Genomic DNA, 21,688 nt, shown 5'->3' with positions numbered 1-21,688 from the left:
TACCTGTGAATATGCATCTGTGCCTTTCTTTGCCAGTAGCTGTTAAGGAAGAAACTACCTCAGATAGTTTGCCCAGAAATAAATAGAAAAAAATCCTGAGTAAAGTTGATTGATTTACTTTTTTTTTCTTCTGCAGTAGAATGCATTAGTAAATATTTTATAATATACTTTATTCCAGGAAATAAAATGGATAGTTTTCTGTTAGTGATATCCCATTATACTAAATTACCAGTTTTCTGATAAATTGGTATTTTATATACTCTTGTAGAAATAAGAAGGCCATTCTTTTTTTTTTTTTTTAAGATTTTATTTATTTATTTGACAGAGATCACAAGTAGGCAGAGGGGCAGGCAGAGAGAGAGAAGGAAGCAGGCTTCCCGCTGAGCAGAGAGCCTGAGGTGGGGTGGATCCCAGGACCTTGAGATCATGACCTGAGCTGAAGGCAGAGGCTTTAACCCACTGAGCCACCCAGGCGCTCCCAAGAAGGCCATTCTTTTTTGTTTGTTTTTGTTTTTGTTTTTGTTTTAATTGTAAAGACTATGCCACCTGTACTACTCTACCCTTTAGAATTTAGGGAGTGATGTTGATAACAGTTGCTGTGGCCAAGATTCATGTAGCAACTGTGACAGGAGAAGTGGAAATTAAGGCTACATCTCACTTTTAAGGAAAATTTGTTTTTTTTTTTAAATTTTTACTTTTTTACTTTTTTTTTTTTTAAGATTTTGTTTATTTATTTGACAGACAGAGATCACAAGTAGGCAGAGAGGTAGGCAGAGAGAGGGGGAAGCAGGCTCCCTGCTGAGCAGAGAGTCCGATGTGTGGCTCCATACCAGGACCCTGGGATCATGATCTGAGCTGAAGCAGAGGCTTTAACCCACTGAGCCACCCAGGTGTCCCTAATTTTTTACTTTTTTTAAGGAAAAATTGTTTTAATGTAGTTTTCTTAAGACAACTTTTACCTATGGAGGTGGAAATTGAGGTCATGAAAAAAGGGAGAAGTAGACAAAAATCAAACAAATTTGAATCAAGATAATTTATGATTTTTTATTGACTTTATCTTTTATAGTTAATTATATGTTTAACTCTCCATATTCTTAACTGGTTTTTTTGTTCTTGTTTTTGTTTTTAAGCTTATAGTAGCTGTTGAACAAGAAGAAATCCCCAGACTTCAGGCCCTATATGAGAGAGGCCTGCAGAATGGTGTGCAGGGCCTGAGGCTAATCCAACAGGAGGATATAAAGAAGAAGGAGCCATATTGTAGGGTAAGTGATTCACTAAAACCCCACATTCACGTCACAAAGACATTTTCATTTAGGGCTGTGACATGGAAACTGAAGGTGAACTTAAAAGAAGGAATCACTCTTCTGGGACAGTGAGGTAACAGCCACAAGGGGGCATTGCTGCAAATTCTGAACACCTGATTTCTTCTTTCCCCGTGAGAAAATACCAAATCTGAACAGAAGCAGAGACAAGAGGAGGTCTGAGACCATATGGTATGTTGGGAAAGCATTGAATAGTGAGGTATGGTTGATTCCCAGGGTGTGTAGGGAGAGATAATAGATAAGCCTGGAAAAACAGGATTAGGCTTGTGTAAAGGACTTAATATTCCCGCTAATAACTTTGAAGTTAGTAGGCATGAGGAAGCACTGAAAAATTTTGAGAAGGGTGGCTACGTTATCCATGAGTGTGAAGGGTAGTTTGTAGAATATCTTGCTTAGAACCTGCTATGGGGAGAACAGTTCTTTTATTTATGAAAGAAACATGAATAATAATTTAATAGTTACTCAGCATATTGACTTTCTTTGATAGTCTTTCAGAAGCTATCAGTCCTACCCCAGTTCCACTAACTATTCCAATGAAAGGCTATTATCTCCTGTTAGTCACCACCATCATTTTTTGGGGGGGAAGAAGCAGAGGTATGTGTTAACATACCAACTTCAGAAATTCAGTATAAGCAGAATATCATGTAGAGTCACCACAATAAAATGGCTTAATGACTATTTAAATTAATTTCTTTCTTTCTTTCTTTCTTTCTTTTTTTTTAGAGCAGTTGGGGAGGAGGGGGAAGGAGAGAGAGAGAATCTTAAGCAGGTTCCACACCCAGTGTGGGGCCCGACATGAGGCTTTACCTCATGACCCTGAGATCATGACCTGAGCTGAAACCAACAGTTGGATGCTTCACCCAGGTGCCCCCACCCCATTTTACTGACAATATACAATAGGTGGACTCTAGGTACATGTCCTAGAGAATGTGACTTTGAACTCACTGCCAAGCAATGCTTATCAAAAGCTTGGTTTATGGGAAATAAAAACACTATTTATGAATGATACCCTGGAGAATATGTAGACCATTTATTCCTATATGTCTACACTACCCAAGTGGCACACCTACATTGCAGTGTTTTTCTCTCCCCATCCTACTCTTTGACCCCAGATTACTCCCTCTGAATTATTCTTTGGTTTTATGGCATTAGCCTATGGAGAAGGTCATTGTGACACTGGGTGTGACACAGATTGGGTTGAGGATGAGGTTAGGATGAGGTTGAGGACATAGGTTGTCCACTGTGTTATCCAACATCTGTCTCCGAGAACCCTCAGGAGAAATTTCTCTCAGACCTCACTTCTAAGAATAATTATGTTCTTCCTGAGCACAATTGACTTGTTTTTATCTTATGAACATGGACTCATTTAATCGATCGTGTTGTTGTATTTCCCATGGCTGCAAAGAAGCTCGGAGACACACTTGTGTCTCCACTCCTCCCACATATCTAGGGTCTTAAGCATATATTTTTATTTTTATGTATTTCTCTCTTCATTAAATTATATCTTTCCACTCTCATCTTCTATCTACCTTGATTTTTGGGGCTTTTTTTGTTGAATCGTAACATAAGATAAGAATCATAAATGTATAGTGTGATGAATTTTCATAAAGTGTGACCAGTACCTGGATCAACAGCATAATGTTACCAGCCTCCCAGTATTCTTCTCAAGCCCCTTCCTATCACTACCTTTCCCCTAAAGGTAACCACTGTCCTGACTTCTTACATTATAGGTTTTATAATTGTATTAAGTGGAATTGTATAGTAGGTGTTCATTTTGTGTCTGAACTTATTTTATTCAATATTAGTTATGAAATTCATCCATATGTTGCATATAAGTGTAGTTAGAAGTTTCATGGCCTTATAATTATACAAAGGTAAAAGTCAGGGTACATTTTTTTTTTCTGTATGGATACCCAATTGACCCAGAACCATTTGTCAAAACACCATTGTTTCCCCACTGCACTTCACTGTTACCTTTGTGGTATCAGGTGACTGTCTGTGTGGGCTCCATGTCTGGACTATTCTGTTCCATTCTCTCCTCTTTCACCACTACCATAATGTCTTGATTATCATAACTTTTTAGTAGGTTTAATAATCTGGTCGAGAAATTCCTTTAATTTTGTTCTTCTTCAACATTACTTGGCTGTTCTTAGATCTTTGTATTTCTGTATATCTTTTAGAATTAATTTGCTAGGGGCACCTGGGTGGCTCATTGGGTTAAAGCCTCTGCCTTCAACTCAGGTCATGATCCTGGAGTCCTGGGATCGAGTCCCGCATCAGGCTTTCTGCTCAGCAGGGAGCCTGCTTCCTCCTCTCTCTCTGCCTACTTGTGTCTGTCAAAAAATAAATAAAATAATAAAAAAAAAGAATTAATTTGCTAAACCCCACAAGGTAAACTTTTGTGATTTTGATTGAAATTGCATTGAATTTGTAGGGCCATTGGAGACAGTTTATATCTTCACAATACTGTATCTTTCAATCCATGAACATAGTAGATCCATCCATTTATCTGTATCTTCTTAATTCATTACAAAAATGTGTTATTATTTTCAGTATAGGGGTCTTTCATACCTCTTAGATTCATTTCTAAGTATTTAATGGTTTTTGATACTCCCATAAATGGTATTGTTACTTAAATTCACTTTCTACTTGTCTCATTTTATGCTTGTATGTTGCAAATATTTCTACTTGTATATTGCAAACACTAGAAAATTTCATTTTCTACTTGTACATTGCAAATATATGGAAATATATTTTATTTTTGACCTTTCATCCATCTTGGATGTTAGATTCACATATTTATTCTAATAGTTTCTATAATTTTTGGGGGGAGATTTTCTATGTAGTCTTGTTGTCTGCAAATAATAACTTCTATTTTTTCCTTTCCAATTAATATACTTAGCTGGCTCAATGTTTAGTGCTAGTATATATTGTTTTGTGTTCTTTGTTTGTTTTTAGAAGCTGCCTCAAATCTTTTCTGCAAAAAAGACAAAGTAGAAATAAAGTTTTTTCCCCCCTGACGTTATCATTAGTTATATAGGTCAAAATATATGGTTTTCTTTTCTTTTCTTTTCTTTCTTTCTTTTTTTTTTTTTTAAGATTTTATTTGCTTAAGAGTACAAGCAGGTGGAGGGGCAGAGGGAGAGGAAGAGGGTAAGGGGCAGTCTTCCTGCTGAGCATGGAGCCTGATGCAGGGCTCGATCCGAGGACCCTGAGATCATGACCTGAACTATCAGATGCTTAACTGACTAAGCCACTCAAGGCATCCCAAAATATAGGTCTTCTTTATTAGTATAAAGTTACTAAAAGGCTATTAGTATAAAGTTACTAAGAGGAATCATAATACCTATGATTCCAAATAATGTTGAATGAGTTCTTCTTCCAAAGGTCATAGCATCTTCAGTTCTAGCATTCCTCACCTTGGGTCTCAGAATAATCAAAGTGTTTTGCGTGTGGGATACACTAGGCCTTCTATTCCCTATTCTTCTCTCCAGGTATTTCTTGTCTCTCTGACATGGTAAATGAATGACTAATTTTGTAAAAACAAGTCACATTCATTGACTATCTTATTTTGGCTTTCTGTTTCTTTCAGGCTTTGACCAAATGTTACATGGTCTAAGCAGGGTTGGCAGTGTGGTCGGTAGGCCAAATCCAGCCTTCCACCTGTTTTTTATGGCCTATAAACTGAGGATAGTTTTTACATTTTTAAATGGTTGAAGAAAATTAAAAGAATCGTCTTTTGTGACACATGAAAATTATATGAAATTGAAATTTCAGTGTCCAAAAATATAGGAATACATGTATTTTTTGTATTGTCTATGGTTGTTTTTGTACCATAGCCAAACTGAGTAGTTTGAGATCATAAGTCCCATGTAAACAAAAATATGTAGTGGCTGGCCCTTTACAGAAAAGATTGCCAGCCCCCGGTCTAAACAGCAGGGAACCACTGAAGAATTTGGGCAGGAGAATGACATGTAAAATGTGCCAATTTAGGGAACTTAATCAAGTTTCTGGTACATAGGATGGAATTGGACTGGACATGGGAAAGAGGGGAGCCTTGAATCAGAGGCCAGAGCCAGCTGGAATAATAAACATCGTCTGTTGTAGAACTTTGTGAGGGGCTTTAGAGAGAGGAAGAAATGGGAAGAGAAGCCCAGGCTCTATATCATGCTTGACTGTTAAAAACAAACAGAGTGGGGCGCCTGGGTGGTTCAGTGGATTAAAGCCTCTGTCTTCAGTTCAGGTCGTGATCCCAGGGTCCTGGGATCGAGCCCCACACCGGGCTCTCTGCTCAGCGGGGAGCCTGCTTCCTTCTCTCTCTCTGCCTGCCTCTCTGCCTACTTGTGATCTCTGTCTGTCAAATAAATAAATAAAATCTTAAAAACAACAACAACAACAACAACAACAAACAGAGCAGCATTTTATGCACTGTAAGTTTGAGTCCGGATGGTGTTCTGTGTGCCTGACCATGTGGTCTTCACAGGCCTCACAATGAGGAGATGAGCTATATGTGCATAGTCAGATTATATGTGTCTTATAAATGAAAGTGACTCAGTTACTTTCCCAAGGTCACATAGCTCCCAAGAGTCCCTGCCCCAAGATCTGATTCAGAACTGGTATTTTTTCTGTTCAGTTCAGCCAACATTTTCATCTTTACTATGTACCAAACACTATATTAGGTACTACAGGTATGAAGATGAGTAAGATATGGTGATCAGCCTAAAGAAAAGTAGAGTAGCAGAAGATAAAATTCTAATATAGTAAAAAGTATTTTGATAGAGCTAATAATCTGTTTTGTATCAATATAAGGGAAAGCTTTTAGCTTAGTCTACGAGTTTAGGAAAGGCTTCTTGAGGTAAACCTTCACTTGAGAGATGATTAAGGAGTATAACTTATAAAGGGGGTACAGTCTGCTTTTCTCCAAGGCCTCTGCAGAACTGATCTACTTTATATAATGTTGCATTAACATTATCTGGCACTTTATATAATGCCACATTATAATTATTTATGCCTAGATGTATTTAGTGGTGGCAGTGTATAGTGGAAAAATAGTCTGGTTATTACATAAAGGTCTCTTGAGTGAATTTCTTCCTGGTCCTTCAACCCTAGTGCTATGACCAGGAGTAGGGGGCAAAATTTCTATAGTATAGGTTCATTTCTGTTTTGTCCAGCCTCTCCGGAAAGGAAAAGTTCAGGACAGCTCTAAAGGGCTTTTTGGATCAGATCTCTTTAGGGAGAAGATTAAATAGCCCTAAGGGGAGCATCTTGGAAATTTTTGTAAACTTTGTCTTTGGAGGATAGCTTTCGACAGCTCTCTCTGGGCATATCCTGACTGTGCACTCTGATCTTAGCTTTTGTGATCTTTTTGCCTTTTCTTTAACACTGTTAGTCAACCACACGTTCATCTGTTCCTCTCTGCTCCTGACTTTCAACTCCCAACTCTCTGTGTCCTGCTTGCCTAGTTCATTTCTAGCCACCTGACCTGCAGTAGCCTCAGATTTCAAGCTCTGACCTGCTAACCTGTAGAATGCATCCACAGCCTCCTGGCTGACACCCAGCCTGTCTACCAGCCCCATCCTGGGCCAGGGAGTTGAATTGCTGAGCCACAGTGACTCACTCCACCTTCCCCCAGCATATATATATATTGTGGGGCACACCAGCATCTCATGAGGTGTGACAAAACCAAGACTTGAAGGAGAAAGAAAGAAGGGAGACCTTTAAAGGGAAGGTCTAGAATGGAGAGCAATCTAGTATGTTTAAAGACAGCCGTTAGAAGTTCACCATTCAGTAAAAGTTTGAGTGCCTTTTGTGTGTCAGACATTGTGCTGGGTAATAGGAAAAATAAGATGAATAAGGAAGTTACAGGGATTCCAAAAAACTGTTGATATGAAGCACTTTTATAGCATGTTTTTATCCTTCTTTTATCTTATTTGCCATGTAGTTTATGTGAGGTGAGTTTTTGTGACTAAGCTTTTGGTATTACCTGCTGGTTTCCAAGGTTATTGTACCCCAAATACTATTTACAGTTTGAAGTTGGATTATAACCATTGACTTGTGGATTTGGAGGTGGTCAGGCAATATAAGATGCAATCTCAAAATCTTAAATGTGTATCTGTTACATCAAGACATAAGGAATGATTTCTGTGTTTGGCAAATGATCTCATAGTCTGGAAGCAAAAATCAAATTTACCAAATGTTGCCTTCAATTTGTGACAAGAGACTATTGCTTGTTTTGTGAGCCTTTACCCCTAGTGTGATCTGGCCATTTGGAATTGGTGATCAGGGATGGATGGCAAAGCCAAAAGCTTTTAGAGGTTAAGTAGGTAAATGTATTGGAGTAGGGGTGGGGCTGAATACAAGAATGAGATATTTAAAATAATACTATCCGATAGAATTGTAAAACTGCAATGATACCAGTCCCATGCCGGCCAAACGAGAGGATGGCAGCATTTACCAGTCACACACAGCTTCTGGGCATTAGTTGTTCTGGGAACCAGGCTACCAGCCTCTTAGGGAAAACCAATTGGGAGAAATGATATACTCATACACATAATAAGGCAACAGAAAATGATGCTGTTTCCAAGGACTCACCAAAATCTAGTCAATACTTGGCATGTGAAATTCTATTCTTAAGAATGGTAAAGGCCAACGCACATTCAACATTTGTTCCAAAAAATCAAGTAAGTATGATTATAGGTCATTCGTCTGTAGAATTTGAGCATGTCTTGAGTGGTAAGACCAAAGCAAAAAGCCCACCAAATAGCAACAACATAATGACAACAAAAAACTCAGGCTATTAATTTCTCTATTACTTGAAGAGAAAATTGGAGTTAACCATATAAAATCTCCATTCAATATTTCTTGTCCTGAAGATAGTTTGCAGCAAATCAAATCAACACTCCGCAAACATTGTAAATAGCTAGAACAACTCTGAGTCCTCACTGAGTGTGCATGACATATGATATACTACTGGGAAAATCTCAGTGGAGTTCATTTAAAACAATCATTTGGTGATATGGAATTTGACTCAGAATCAGATATGAATCAGAATCAAGTATGTTGAGGGATGAATAAAACTGAAAAACTCATTGTAGCAGCTAGAAGAACCCAGCAAAATTAACTCCCCAACAGAGGAGAATGATTTCCTGAGTACAAGAGATTTCTTATTTAGCTAGTCTTATTTCTTTTATTTGTTAGACATATTATTCAACATCAGATTTAGGCACTGAATTTTTGCCAAGCAATGATAATGAATATTATCCATCAAAATTAACAGTAAAAAAATTCAGTCCCAAATAAAATTTATTGAACAACCTATCCTCAATTATTTTTAATTGTATGATCTTGACTCTTTCATAATCCTGTCCCAGGGTCTAATGGCTATTGATTGCCCATACACTGGCATTGTGGACTATCGGCAGGTGGCTTTGTCATTTGCCCAGGATTTCCAAGAAGCAGGTGGCGTTGTCATGACCAGTTTTGAAGTAAAAGATATTGAAATGGCTAAAGAAAGTCCTTCAGGAAGTAAAGATGGTAAGCCATCCTTGTCCTTTCTTTTGCATACTTGTATTGATTTCTTTCTTTCTTTTTTTTTTTTTTTTTTTAAGATTCTATTTATTTATTTGACAGAGAGAGCACAAGCAGAGGGTGCTGGAGGCAGAGGGAGAGGGAGAAGCAGACTTTCTGCCGAGCAAGGAGACCAATGTGGGGCTTGATCCCAGGACACTGGGATCATGACCTGAGCCCAAGGCAGATGCTCTACTGACCGAGCCACCCAGGCGCCCCATTTGTATTGACTTCTAAACCAACTATTTTTGTCTGGGTTGGTATTGGTGGGAGGGCCACCCGAGCTAGGCTAAAGTGAGGTGCAGAGCTGGATGCAGGTGCAGAAGGGATGAGTCTGAGATTGGATATGGGAGAATTGGGGCTTTTGGTGAGTCTTATGCTGGTAGAACTTGGCACTGATTGGATACTACTGACTGGCGCTAAAACCTGAACTTCCAACTGTTAATGGAAAACTAGCCTCAACACCCTTGCTTATTTTGTAGATAATAGTCAGAATCCCTTTGGGATGCTTATTAAAAATGCAGATTTCAGGGAGCCTGGCTGGCTTAGTCAGAAGAACATAGGACTCTTGATCTTGGGGGTGTGGGCTCAGGCCCCACGTGGGGTGTAGAGATTACTTAAAAATAAAATCTTTAAAAAAAATGCAGATTTTAACATCACCCAGTCTTACTGAATCAGACTGTCTGTAAACAGGGTATGACAGCCATTTTGAACTCTCCCCCACCCCCACCATTGTAGACAACTTAGAGTTTGTTTTGTTTTGCTTCGTTTTGTGAGTAATTTTTTTTTAAACCAAATGAATTGGTTTGTAACCTTGAATTTTTTTTGACATTTTTGCTATTGGGAAATTTGAAGGAGAAAAAGTGGAGTGCTCAGTTGCTCATTTCTTCCTTAACTGTTTTTTTTTTTTTCTTTAAAAGATTTCATTTATTTATTTGACAGATGGAGATCACAAGTAGGCAGAGAAGGAGGTAGAGAGAGAGAGAGTGAAGCAGGCTCCCTGCTGAGCAGAGAGCTCGATGCGGGGCTCTATCCCAGGACCCTGGGATCATGACATGAGCCGAAGCAGAGGCTTTAACCCACTGAGCCCAGGGGTTAAAGGTGCCCAGGTGCCCCCCTTAACTGGTTTTTAAGGAGATTTGGGCTGTTTGAATCATTCTCCTAGTGTCCTTCTAAATATGATATGATAAGCAAGATTGTTAAATAATTAAGATTGGCATAGGTAGATAACATAAAATCAAAATGAGGATCTAAGCAGATCATAGTCTTTACCTGATGTTTATATGCTTTTTAAGACTTTGAGATCCCATGTACCTCATTGGGAACTAATTTTATAAATAGTTTATTATTGGAATTTTTTGTATTGTGATAACTCTAGCTTCTCTCTGCATCCTAGAATCTGCAAACACTCAGCTTACAACACTTACACAAAAAGCACTCATTAGCCCATTGCAATAATACATACTAATTGATGATCAGTGTTGCACAGTGGCAGTATTATAGCCAATGAGGTTTATCTGAGGTGTGATTATTGCTAATTAATTAATGATGCTCTATCTATTTTACATCTTGGTTTGGAGGATTACAGTTCAGAGAAAAGCTGGGATTGTCTATGTTGAATCTGAGGTGGGGAGTGGTCTATAAACATAGATTAAATGAATTAAAACAAGTTTAAAAATAGGCCAGAGTTTTATATATTATCAAATATGAAGTAGTTTAATCTTACTACTTCATAAAAAGCTTTAGAATGAAAAGTGGGAGGCACTCATGGTTACAAAAGAAGAAAATGATTTAAATTTGTTACTAATATAATATTTCAAAAATGTAGGTCTTCTTTTACTAAAAATAAATCTTTCACCAATTTTTTTTTTCAGGGATGAAATATCCAATTGTTATAAGGAACCCAAAGGTAAAGATTCTTAAACAACACTACTTATATCTACTTTATCTACTTTCATCCCTTCTCCTCCCTTAAAAAATTGAATTAATCACAGTGCTGTCTTCTATGTCCTTGGATGAATTTTGTCGAATGTAGAAGTTATTCTGAGATAAATTCTTTTTTTTTTTTTTTAAGATTTTATTTATTTATTTGACAGAGAGAGAGACAGGGAGAGAGGGAAAACAAGCAGAGGGAGTGGGAGAGGGAGAAGCAGGTTTCCTGCTGAGGAGGGAGTGCGATGTGGGACTCGATCCCAGGTCCCAGGACCCGGGGATCATGACTTGAGCCAAAGGCAGACAATTAACAACTGAGCCACCCAGGCGCCCCTAAGATAAATTTTTTGAGAGCGGTTTAAAAGCTTGCTTTTTAAGAAGGGTTTCAACTTGGAGTTGTCTTCACAAAGTGATTATGCCAGCAAAGAATAGGATTATAAGCACTTGGAGTATTTAAGGCAAAACTAATAAATATTTTATTGCTCCATCTACTTACCTGCATTAACTTATTCACTCTCTACCAGTTAGAGGACTTTGGTGGAGGGAAGATTGCTCAGAGGGAAATGAACTGTTTTCCTTTATCTGCATGTAGTCTAAAACAAGAGCTATTGAATGGCATAAAAGCATTGCATTTGCTATATATTCTCCGAGTGATCAGAGTTCAGTCATGTGAGTAGAGTCATTAATGAGGGTTGTAGGTCTTATGTAATTGTGAAGGGATCTGGGGAAGCACAGGTTCAGAAGGGGAATTGGTAGATCAGAGGCATCTCGAGCCAGTCTGTGAAGCCAAGTGTTTCCAACTACTAAAGTGGGATTGCACATGGGAAGCTCATGAAGCATCCTGGGGAGCTCTTGCCTCTCAGCCAAGTAGTGATAGAGGGCAGCACTTAGTCAGTAGTATTAGTAGTTGGGAAGCAGTTAGATGTGGGGCTATAATTCACTTAGCAGTGGGTTTTTGTCACCACATTGGACTGAAATGACCTTCAGACAATAATGGCTGGGACTTTACTTCTGCCTGCCAAATCATATGCAATTCCTGTTCTGGTCAGCTTTAACTTGGAACCATTACAAGGAAGGGGATTCTATCAGTTATTGTTCCCAGCTTAACCAGTTTGACACCCACAGTCCATCCCTTTTCAACTTGGCATCCATTTACACCCCTTATGACAACATTTAACGGCCAAATACAGTTGGAAGTAAAATTATGATTCCACCTACAAGGTGCACCTATCTTTTATAGAACTGAAAACATGCTAACTCCAAAACAGATATGAAGTCTACTCAATCCATCTTTGGGTAATGTTCATTTCTTTTTAGATGAGTCACATTCCCTCTTTGAAATCCTTTAACTTTAATACTGAGATGTAAGGTTATCCACTATTTCAATGTATTAGATCAGTAACTCTCAACTGGAGGTGATTTTGCCACCCAGGAGATATTCAGCAATATCTGGAGACATTTTTGGTTGTCATAATTGATGGAGGGGGTCAACGCTACTGTCTTTTAGTGGGTGGAGGCCAGGGATGCTGGATGTGAGGGATAGGCCCCCACAACAAAGAGGTATCTGGCCCCAAATGTCAATGGCACTGAGATTGAGAAGCCCCCCCCCATTTTAGATAATGGAGAAATGGTAGTCTTGTTTACCATAAAACACAGACTGGGTGGCTCAGAGAGCAGAAATTTATTTTCTCACAGTTCTGAAGGCTAGAAGTCTAAGATCAAGGCGGTTTGGTTTCTGGTGAGATCTCTCTTGTTGGCTTGTAGATGATCGCCTTCTTGCTGTGTCCTCACTTGGCCTCCTCTCTGTGTGTGCACATTTGCAGAGAGAGCAGTCTCTAGTATCTTACTCTTATAAGCTCACCAATTCTATCAGACGGATTAGATGACCTCATACAATCTTAACTACCCCCAAGACTCTGTCTCCAAATACAGTCACCTTAGGAGCAAGGACTTCAACATTTGCATTTATGGGAGGTGGACACAATTCAGTCTGTAACAGTGAGGATCACTCAGGAATGATAACTCAAACTTTCACTTCTGAAGTGTTGGTGTCATTAGTAGCCCTGCCTATTTTGGGTTGTGATGGTTTCTATTAACTTTTATATCTATCAGTGCTAAAAGATATCCCCAGGAGATACATATTTAGGACATAGTTCTTTTCATCATCCCTAAGCTCTCTGTATGGTAGCAACTCGAATTCTCCTTGAGACTCATTTCCAGTTTCCCCATTCAGTACAGTAATCCTCTCTGCCTGTTGATTCACTGGCACAAAGAACCCAAAGCAGTCAGGTATGGCAGTATCAATTTACAGGTTAATGGAACCATTTTTTATTCTCTCATGGAAGCATTTCTCCCTTGGGAATCAAGATTTCTAAACATCAGAGCTCAAAATTCTGGGGACAGAAAACAAAAATTTCACTAGTGGGTTATTGTAATAGTAAAGAGCTGTTCCCATTTCTCCCATTTCTACCTCTTGATTTCCAAACCTGTGAATCCTGGCTCTTGGTGAAGCAACACTGTATATTAATCATATAGAGTATCCTGGAAGACATTGCCCGAGCCCTGCAAGGTGTTGCCAGCCAGCTAGTTCTGTTTTGAATCTTTAAAAACCCATTCTGCTTTCTGTCACCTAGCAGGTTAAGGACGATAGAGAAAATGGTCAGATCAGTGATTTCCACAAGAAAGAACTTACTGTTATACTTCATTTGTTGTAAAATAAGTCATCCTGTAGGTTCACAGATGGTTTCCTCAGAAGCATTGTAGTCAGGGAAGACCTATCTATATCCAGGACAAGTATCTATTTCAGTGAGGACTAAGTGCTGGCTTTTTTTTTTTTTTTTGATTGGAGTGGTCCAGGGACCATCTCAGTGGCTCTTTCGATCTCTGCTGTTGGTGGATTGAACATTGAGCAGTGGCTATAGGCCGATCAGCCTTGGGCAGTAAGTCCGTGTTGCTGACTGCATGCATCACCTCCATGCTTATTGCTATGACTGTTTAGCTCATGAAGCTGTTGAGGAAGGATGGGGGTGCCTGGGGAAAGAGGCTAGTTACCATCTATCGAGTAGGTCATCTTGTCTACTGATGATCAAAATCTTCATCTGCCATGGTTACTCTCAGTGAGGATTCACATAGAACTCCAGTATCTTTACTCTCTGAGCCTGTTTGGAGAGGTCCATTTGCATACCTTTCTTCCAGAGCTCCATTTCCTAAACAACCAGCCATAGGATTAGTTATTGCACATGAAACTGTATAGATCCGTACTTCTATCCAGGTTTCCTTCTAGGTGAGAGAAACAACAGGTATGGTGTTCAAAGTTCTGCCCACTGGGAAGATTTCCCTGCACCACAGTCCTTCAGGTCACTCCTGAGTGGGGCTCTGGTTTGTAGCTGTTCACTTTCAAGTGCCAGGATGTTGTGCAGAAACATTTGTAAACTAGGCCTGGATTTTTCCTTCCTTGGTCAGCTGATCATAGAGAACTTTCCATAGGGCCACAGGGGCAACTTGAAAAGGAGGAAGTAATTTAGCAGGACCAGGGGTCATGGGAATTAGAGCCACCCCCTCTGTAACTTATGTGTGCCTGCAGGACCTGTACATCCCTGATCTTGTATATTCTGCTACCCCTTGATGACAGAGTACTGCTGTACACACCCAATTTTGTGGCTTGGTGAGTCAGACAATATACAGTTAATAATGAATTGTTCACATGGTAACTTAGTGATCTGTGGTCAAGTGTTGAGTCAAAGCCAGAAGCACTTTCTCAAAAGGAAAACAGTTATCTGCAGAGGATGGTATAACTTTCTTCCAAAATCCTAAAGTTCTGTGTTGTGATTTGCCTATAGGGACCTACCAAAGTCTCCATAAAACATTGCTGTCTGCCACAGACACCCTGATTACCATCAGATCTGCTGGGTCATGTGGCTCAAGTGACTGACAGAGCATCCAGGATCTCCATTCAAAGAAGGATTAAAAGTGTGTTTTTGCTCCTGCCCTCATTGAAGGGCTATTTTCACTAGAGTATGGCATCATGTGATGAAATATATGCAGGGGGCTCTGGGATACCAGTGAATATGTATTTCACCCACAGTTACTATAGCTGTTGCCTTTTACTTTGGCATTTACCTTTAGTATAGTTAAATATAATTAAATATTTTTAAATTTATATATTTTAAAAAATATTTTATTTACTTGAGAGAGAGAGATAGAGAGAGAGATATCATGAGCAGGAAGAAGTGGAGGCAAGGGGAGAAGCAGAGTCCCTGCTGACCAGGGAGCCCGATGTGGGACTTGATTCCAGGACCCCGAGATCATGACCTGAGTAGAAGGCAGGCACTTAACCGACTGAGTCACCCAGGCACCCAAACATTTTTTATATAATTAAAAATTTGAGTCAACTTACTAAGTTGAATGTCTATGCTTCTGTGAGAGGTTAAAAGAGGTTAAATTAAGAGTAAATTTTGGGGGGTGCCTGGGTGGCTCAGTGGATTAAGCCTCTGCCTTTGGCTCAGGTCATGATTTCAGGGTCCTGGGATCGAGCCCCGCATCAGGCTCTCTGTTCAGAAAGGGAGCCTGCTTCCGCCTTCCCCTCTGCCTGCCTCTCTGCCTACTTGTGATCTCTCTCTCTCTGTCAAATAAATAAATATTTTTTAAAAAAAGGAATAAATTTTGGGGGGTGCCTTGGTGGCTTAGTCGGTTAAGTGTCCGACTCTTGATTTTAGCTCAGGTCATGATCTCAGGGTTGTGAGATCAAGCCCTGCATAGGCTCTGTGCTGGGCATGGAGCCTGCTTAAGATTCTCCCTCTTCCCTTTCCCTCTGCCCCTCCACCTCCTGGATTTCTTAAATAAATAATTAAATAAATCGGGGGTGGGGGGAGGATTTGCTAACTAAAGATTTATATTTTATATATGGGTGAAAAGTCTGTTTTACTTCTGAAATAGCTGTAGAGATGCATAGTTTATTTTTTTAAAGAAATTTTTGTTTGAACAAATATATCATTCAGTGTTTACCTAAATTTTGATTTGGGATGTGAAATTAAAGTATTACTGATTTTAACTCTTATTTCATGTTTAGCATAAAATTATTTCAGGGACCTATGAAAGTTTTTAGTCATTTCTTTCTTTGGAACTGTTCCCTGATTTTTTTTTTTTTTTTAAGATTTTATTTTTTTTATTTGAGAGAGAGACTGAGAGAGAGCATGAGAAGGGAGGAGGTCAGAGGGAGAAGCAGACTCCCCATGGAGCAGAGAGCCTGATGCGGGACTCGATGCCAGGACTCTGGGATCATGCCCTGAGCTGAAGGCAGTCGCTTAACCAACTGAGCCACCCAGGCACCCTGTTCCCTGATTTTTAAAAGAGAACTTGTAGATTGTTGCATTCTACAAATTCTCTTCTCTTTGCATTTATCATAAGTCTTATTTACGTTTTATGTTCCAAGAACAAAAGAACTGCTGACCTTTCAAGTAGGAACTAGTAGATTTATATCACATAAAAATATTTCTTGTACTTCTGGTATACCTCTAGATGAACAGGAAAGATAGTAACCTATTTAGAAGAAAGCATTTTTTTGTTTCTGTTGATATGTCGCTTTTGACTTCAAGGGTCCTAAAACTGTCATGGTTTAGCCTAGCTAATTTGAATTCTCTATGAAAAAGTTTCATTTGACTTTTTCAGAAGTGTGAGTTGTAGAACTTTAAAAGAGGCTTACCTTTGTAGCTAGCTAGGCAAAATGTGATGTAAAGATAGAATAAGTCTGAATCAGTAAGAGCTGGAAGGAAAAACTGTCAAGACAGGTAACTCTGAGGCTCCAGAAACAGGTTTTCTGAGAAAGAAGTCTGGGGACAAGAAATTACCTAGAGCAAGGAGGTGCTAATTGTTTATTCTCTAAGAATTAAAGAGGTGGGAATTAAAATGTGGTAGGGAATTGGGGTTAAATGAAATCATTTAAGAAATAGGTGTGACAAATTGGCTAATGATGGCAGAGTAGAGCAAAAAATATGCAGATGATCACAAAATAAAATTTATGGGAAATTATAGCAGCCTAAGATTAGTAATCTCCTTAACTATAGTGTGTGTTCTCAGTAATGTGAATTGAAAGGATGAGATTTCAAAACTAGCCTCAGTTTACAAAGTATATATTGATCAGGCAAGAGAAATTTGTTGGTGGGTTGGAATTAAGCAAGATTATTGAGTGTGAAGCAATCTGAGAGTAAGAGGGCAGTTACTCACAGATAAGATGAGAAATCTGAAATACAGACAAGGCCATATTGGTGGGAGCCATCCATTTAAATGAAGTTTGCTTCTTTTTACAATAGTTACATTTCATGGTAGGTCTTAGTAAAATAGGGGTGTGTGTTTGTCTAACTTAAGTATCCTCACAAGCTCAATGATTTTACCTCTAAATAAAAAATTCAAGGTGATATCTTCTTACGTGCTAGTACCATAAGTTTCTAGCTGCTATCTAAATGCTGAAGAACTTATTTTGCTGATACTTGTACTTAATTCCCTCTTTTAAAAGAAATAAAAAAAAAAGTCAATTTTTATACCCTATCTTTCCTATCATCTCTTTTCCCTCCTTGACCTATTCTCCTCTCTACTTCCTACTCTATTTTCTATTTTCTCTACTTCCTACTTTATTTTCTTTTGCACTAGGGAGAGGAAGTTCAGTGTCAGTATGTTGTGACTTGTGCAGGACTTTACTCGGACCGTATTTCAGAGTTGAGTGGTTGTAATCCTGATCCTCAAATTGTACCATTCCGGGGAGATTACCTGCTCTTGAAGCCAGAAAAATGCTATCTTGTAAAAGGAAATATTTATCCGGTAGGTAATGATGCTTCTGCCTCCTCACCCTTCCCCAGATGGTTGTAGGCAAAAAGGGAATGAAACAAAAACTTATACTTGGGTCAGAAATTAAGGGTTGTCTTGAAGTGCTTTTTGGAAAAGCATTTTACCTATTTCTCTTGTCATTAAATCCCTAAATCTCTATTCTGAAATCATGGTTATAAAATTGTAATTAAGTGCCTACAAGTGCATGTCTAGAAAGCAGAGTGTATTATGGGAGGGACTATCAAGAAAGAACCCAATTCTTCCCCCTCTCTGGTGGAAGGAGCACTCATAAGAGAACTTTCCTTTACAGCATGCCCAGATACCCAGCTGATTTTCTCAATTCTGTACTGATAGGTGCAGAAAAGGGGATGTGGCCACTCTGTAGTTTTATGGTATAGCCAGAGCGATTTACGTGAAGAATTTATTCTTCTCTCTGAAACTACTAAGTTGAACCAGATGAAATTGCTGCTATTGAGCTATTTAATGTTTTTTGATGGTGCCAAAACATACATTTCATCTGCTTCAATCTAATGCATTTCCACTTTCTAAAAGCCTATACACTATAAATGAGTCTTTTTTTTTTTACTGGTAGCTCTGATTTTACTTGCCAGCCACATAGATTGTTGCTGAGGGGCTGGGGAGCAGGGCATAACCTGAACTAGGACAGTTCTCTCTCTCTCTTTTTTTTAATCCAGAAAGAGGAACACATGGGACAGTGTATATTGATGTCAATAGCATCACTGTTTCCTGTGTGACATTTCTAGGCAGAAGCATGTAAATATAGGAAGGAATATCTGAGTAACAGATCAAAAATAACGCAACTAAAATACATCAGAAGAAAGTGTTTTATATTATCAGATTAGTGCTTGCATGTATAATAGAATGTAATATGAAATGATAACTCTTTGACATATTAAATCCATAGGTCCCAGATAGCCGGTTTCCTTTCCTAGGAGTTCACTTCACACCTAGGATGGACGGCACTATTTGGCTAGGGCCCAATGCGGTTCTTGCCTTTAAACGAGAAGGCTATAAACCCTTTGACTTCAGTGCCAGAGATGTTATGGATGTAATTATCAAGAGGTAACTTCATTTACATGACAAAAAATATTTTGTATGCTTATATTTTTAATGTGGGAAATTTTATCTTTCTTGATATTCCATTGTGTAAATCCTCATATTTGTGATTGTATATTGATTTTTTTATTAATCCAGATTAAGAGCTTTGTGGAATAAACACAAGGTTTAACTACTTCATGAAATTTCGGGGGCACCTGGGTGGCTCAAAGGGTTAAGCATCTGCCTTCAGATCAGATCATGATCCCATGATCTCAGGGACCTGGGGTCGAGCCTTGTCATGTTCCCTGCTCAGGGATGAGCCTGCTTCTTCCTTTCCCTCTGCCATTCCCTCCGCTTGTGCTCTCTGGCTCTCGATCTGTCTGTCTCGATCTGTCGATAAGATCTTTTAAAAAAGAGAAACAGAAAGAAAAAAGAAAATTCTCATGAGCCAGCGTAGTGTCTTGTTCAGAAAGAACAAGATCAAGAGACAAACACATATCTGACAATCCAAATCTTGTTTGGCTAATCTTCTAGTTGAGTTTGAAAAAAAAAAAGTTTCTTTCAAAATCAGTAGGTGGCTTACTTTGATAAGATCATTTCAAGTCAGTCACCATTATTTTGAAAACCACTGGAGAAATTGCTGATAACAAAGTTGTTTCCTTTCATGGAAAACTAACAATAAATTGTGTTGACCTAGATAGCAGATTCTTTATTATTGTAAGAAATAACTCAGTGAGGTGTTTTGTTTGGTCCTTTTAAGAGTGTTGCACTCTAGAGGTTTTCACATCAAAATCATTAGAAAGCTTGTTAAGCTGTACTTGAGTTTTACCCTTCACTGATTCTGAAACAGAGATTTTAGGATGGGGCTTCCTAGCATGTGTGCTTATAAAAACACATATATGTACACACAGGCTCCGTAGAGTCCTGCTTGAGGACCTGGAGTATCTTACCTCTGGCTGACTAAAGAAAAGTAGGTACTCCATTTGCTTTATGACTCTGACTTAAAGATCTGTTAATGCCTTTTAGGTGTGATTTTGAAAGCGTGTAACATTTGCATTAGAAAACCTTGATGTTGGCAGATATTATAGAATTCCAGTTTGAAACCATTCCTAGGAATTTAAGTTTGGAAGGTATTCCTTTGATGAAGTTTCCTTCTTCAAGTAAATCAAAAGTTGATTTACTTTTAATACATGGATTTTTTTTTCTGATTTTGCCTATATTTTTGTGATGCCACCTCCCCAAATCTCATAGTTGTAAAGATGTTTCATAGTAATAAAGAATTCCTTTCTCCCATAAAATTTTTTTTCTTTCAGTGGCTTGATAAAATTGGTGTTCCAGAATTTTTCCTATGGAGTCAATGAAATGTATAAAGCCTGTTTTCTCAGTGCAACAGTGAAGCACCTTCAAAAGTTTATCCCTGAAATTACTACCAGTGATATACTGAGGTAAGGAAAAGCTGTAAGGATTGCAAATGTGGTCATGACCAAGGTGACCTTGGGAGGTGGTTCTGACTTGGTGACTCATAAGCACACTTGCAGAGTCCGCGTGCCCACTGAATCTTTGTGTGCCCTCTCTTTTCCAGCAAGCTGTTGAGTTGTTGCAGTGCAGGCATCTGGCCATACTGTATCCTGGCCCTTAGTGCCTGAGCTACGTGCGTTTACAGTTTTCTGACCAACTTACAGCATTATACTGAACTGTCCACCGCAGCTGTATTGTGATGCCACCTTAACCTTCATGTCTAGCTGTTACTCATGATAAAAATATCTTGCCTGGAATTTTTTAATCTCCCTGGCTACTCACTCTCGTCATTCAAAGCCTTTTGGTTTTAATTCTGTGTAAGATCACTGATCACCATGTTACACAGAAAATATTACATTTTGATTGCTTTTTACAACCTTTTAGACATACTTCTATACTTGACGTCTTCCTTTCTCCCTTTTTTGTTCTTTCTTGGATCCTGCTCCACTCAGGAATTGTACTTGCAGGCCAGAAGTGGGAAGTACTGTGGTAACAGCCAATCTGAGTCCTAGTACTGCAGGGGTGTGTGGACAAGGAAGAATAACTCAAGAAGGAAGGATAACTTTTTTTCTCAAGGATAAAAGGCTTTCTGGACTTAAGCTGTACATTGTCCTAAATACCACCCAAGCGTATTTTCTTTTTCTGTTTGGTGATATTTTAGGGTGTTCATCATTTTCCCTGACCAAGCTATTGTTAGGCCTAATCAGCAATGTACTTTGAAGTACTCTCCGTCCATGAATCCATCCCTCCATGAATCTCTAGGGCACTGAGTGTCTGTCTTCTCAATAACAGCTGCTGAACTTGCCCGGAAAGAGAGCAGTAATCATGTCAGCTGTCTCCCCTAGGGGAGTTGAGCGTCATGGTCTAAATCTGACTCTTAAGGTATCATTCTCAGACCAGCCTCTTTGAATCCTTAGAAGAACTATTAAAACCCAGCTAATGTTTTTACTCTTATCTCTCTCACTCCTTCTACTCACCTCCTGAAATTGAAGGGATAAAAAGATCTAGGCTTTCTTTTCTTTCACTCACCTATAAATAAAGGCTTGTGTGTTTTCAGTGGTCTGCTTTAGCAGTCTTCTTCTGTTTTATATCTGAAAATAGAGTGGTCAAATCTGGTCTCTTTTACTGCTATTAATATTCCTTAAAAAACACAACAGGTGGGGTATCTGGGTAGCTTAGTTGGTTAAACATCTACCTTCAGCTCAGGTCACGCTCACAGGGTCCTGGGATTGAGTCCTGTATTGTGCTTTCTTCTCAGCAGTGAGTCTGCTTCTCCATCTGCCCCTCCTCCCACTCATTTTCTTAACTCTCTCTCTGTCTCTCAAATAAATAAATAAAATTAAAAAACAAAAACAAAAAGGTCCACAATAGGTGGACATAGTGAATTCTGTATATGAACAGTTGCAGTGAATTCACTACCCATATTCTATTACCACCCTTTCATAGACGCCTGGGGAAAACTCTTTAGACCA

The 21,688-nt window shown here is 38.9% G+C and overlaps 1 protein-coding gene across 1 annotated transcript in view; it reads left to right on the top strand.

Annotated features, from left to right (window-relative positions):
* The window catches only part of L2HGDH (L-2-hydroxyglutarate dehydrogenase), a 39,358-nt gene that overhangs the window by 8,960 nt on the left and 8,710 nt on the right, over window positions 1-21,688 (top strand). The window contains exons 4-9 of the mRNA XM_032344187.1: window positions 1,131-1,262; window positions 8,693-8,855; window positions 10,763-10,797; window positions 17,466-17,633; window positions 18,565-18,722; window positions 20,012-20,143. Of these exons, the coding sequence (XP_032200078.1) occupies window positions 1,131-1,262; window positions 8,693-8,855; window positions 10,763-10,797; window positions 17,466-17,633; window positions 18,565-18,722; window positions 20,012-20,143 (788 nt within the window). The remainder of the gene's footprint in view (window positions 1-1,130; window positions 1,263-8,692; window positions 8,856-10,762; window positions 10,798-17,465; window positions 17,634-18,564; window positions 18,723-20,011; window positions 20,144-21,688) is intronic.

Source organism: Mustela erminea, chromosome 5, assembly GCF_009829155.1.
Source record: "Mustela erminea isolate mMusErm1 chromosome 5, mMusErm1.Pri, whole genome shotgun sequence".
Classification (NCBI taxonomy): Eukaryota; Metazoa; Chordata; class Mammalia; order Carnivora; family Mustelidae; genus Mustela; species Mustela erminea.
The sequence above is the reverse complement of the archived record's forward strand: the minus strand, read 5'-3'. Positions and strand labels throughout refer to the sequence as shown.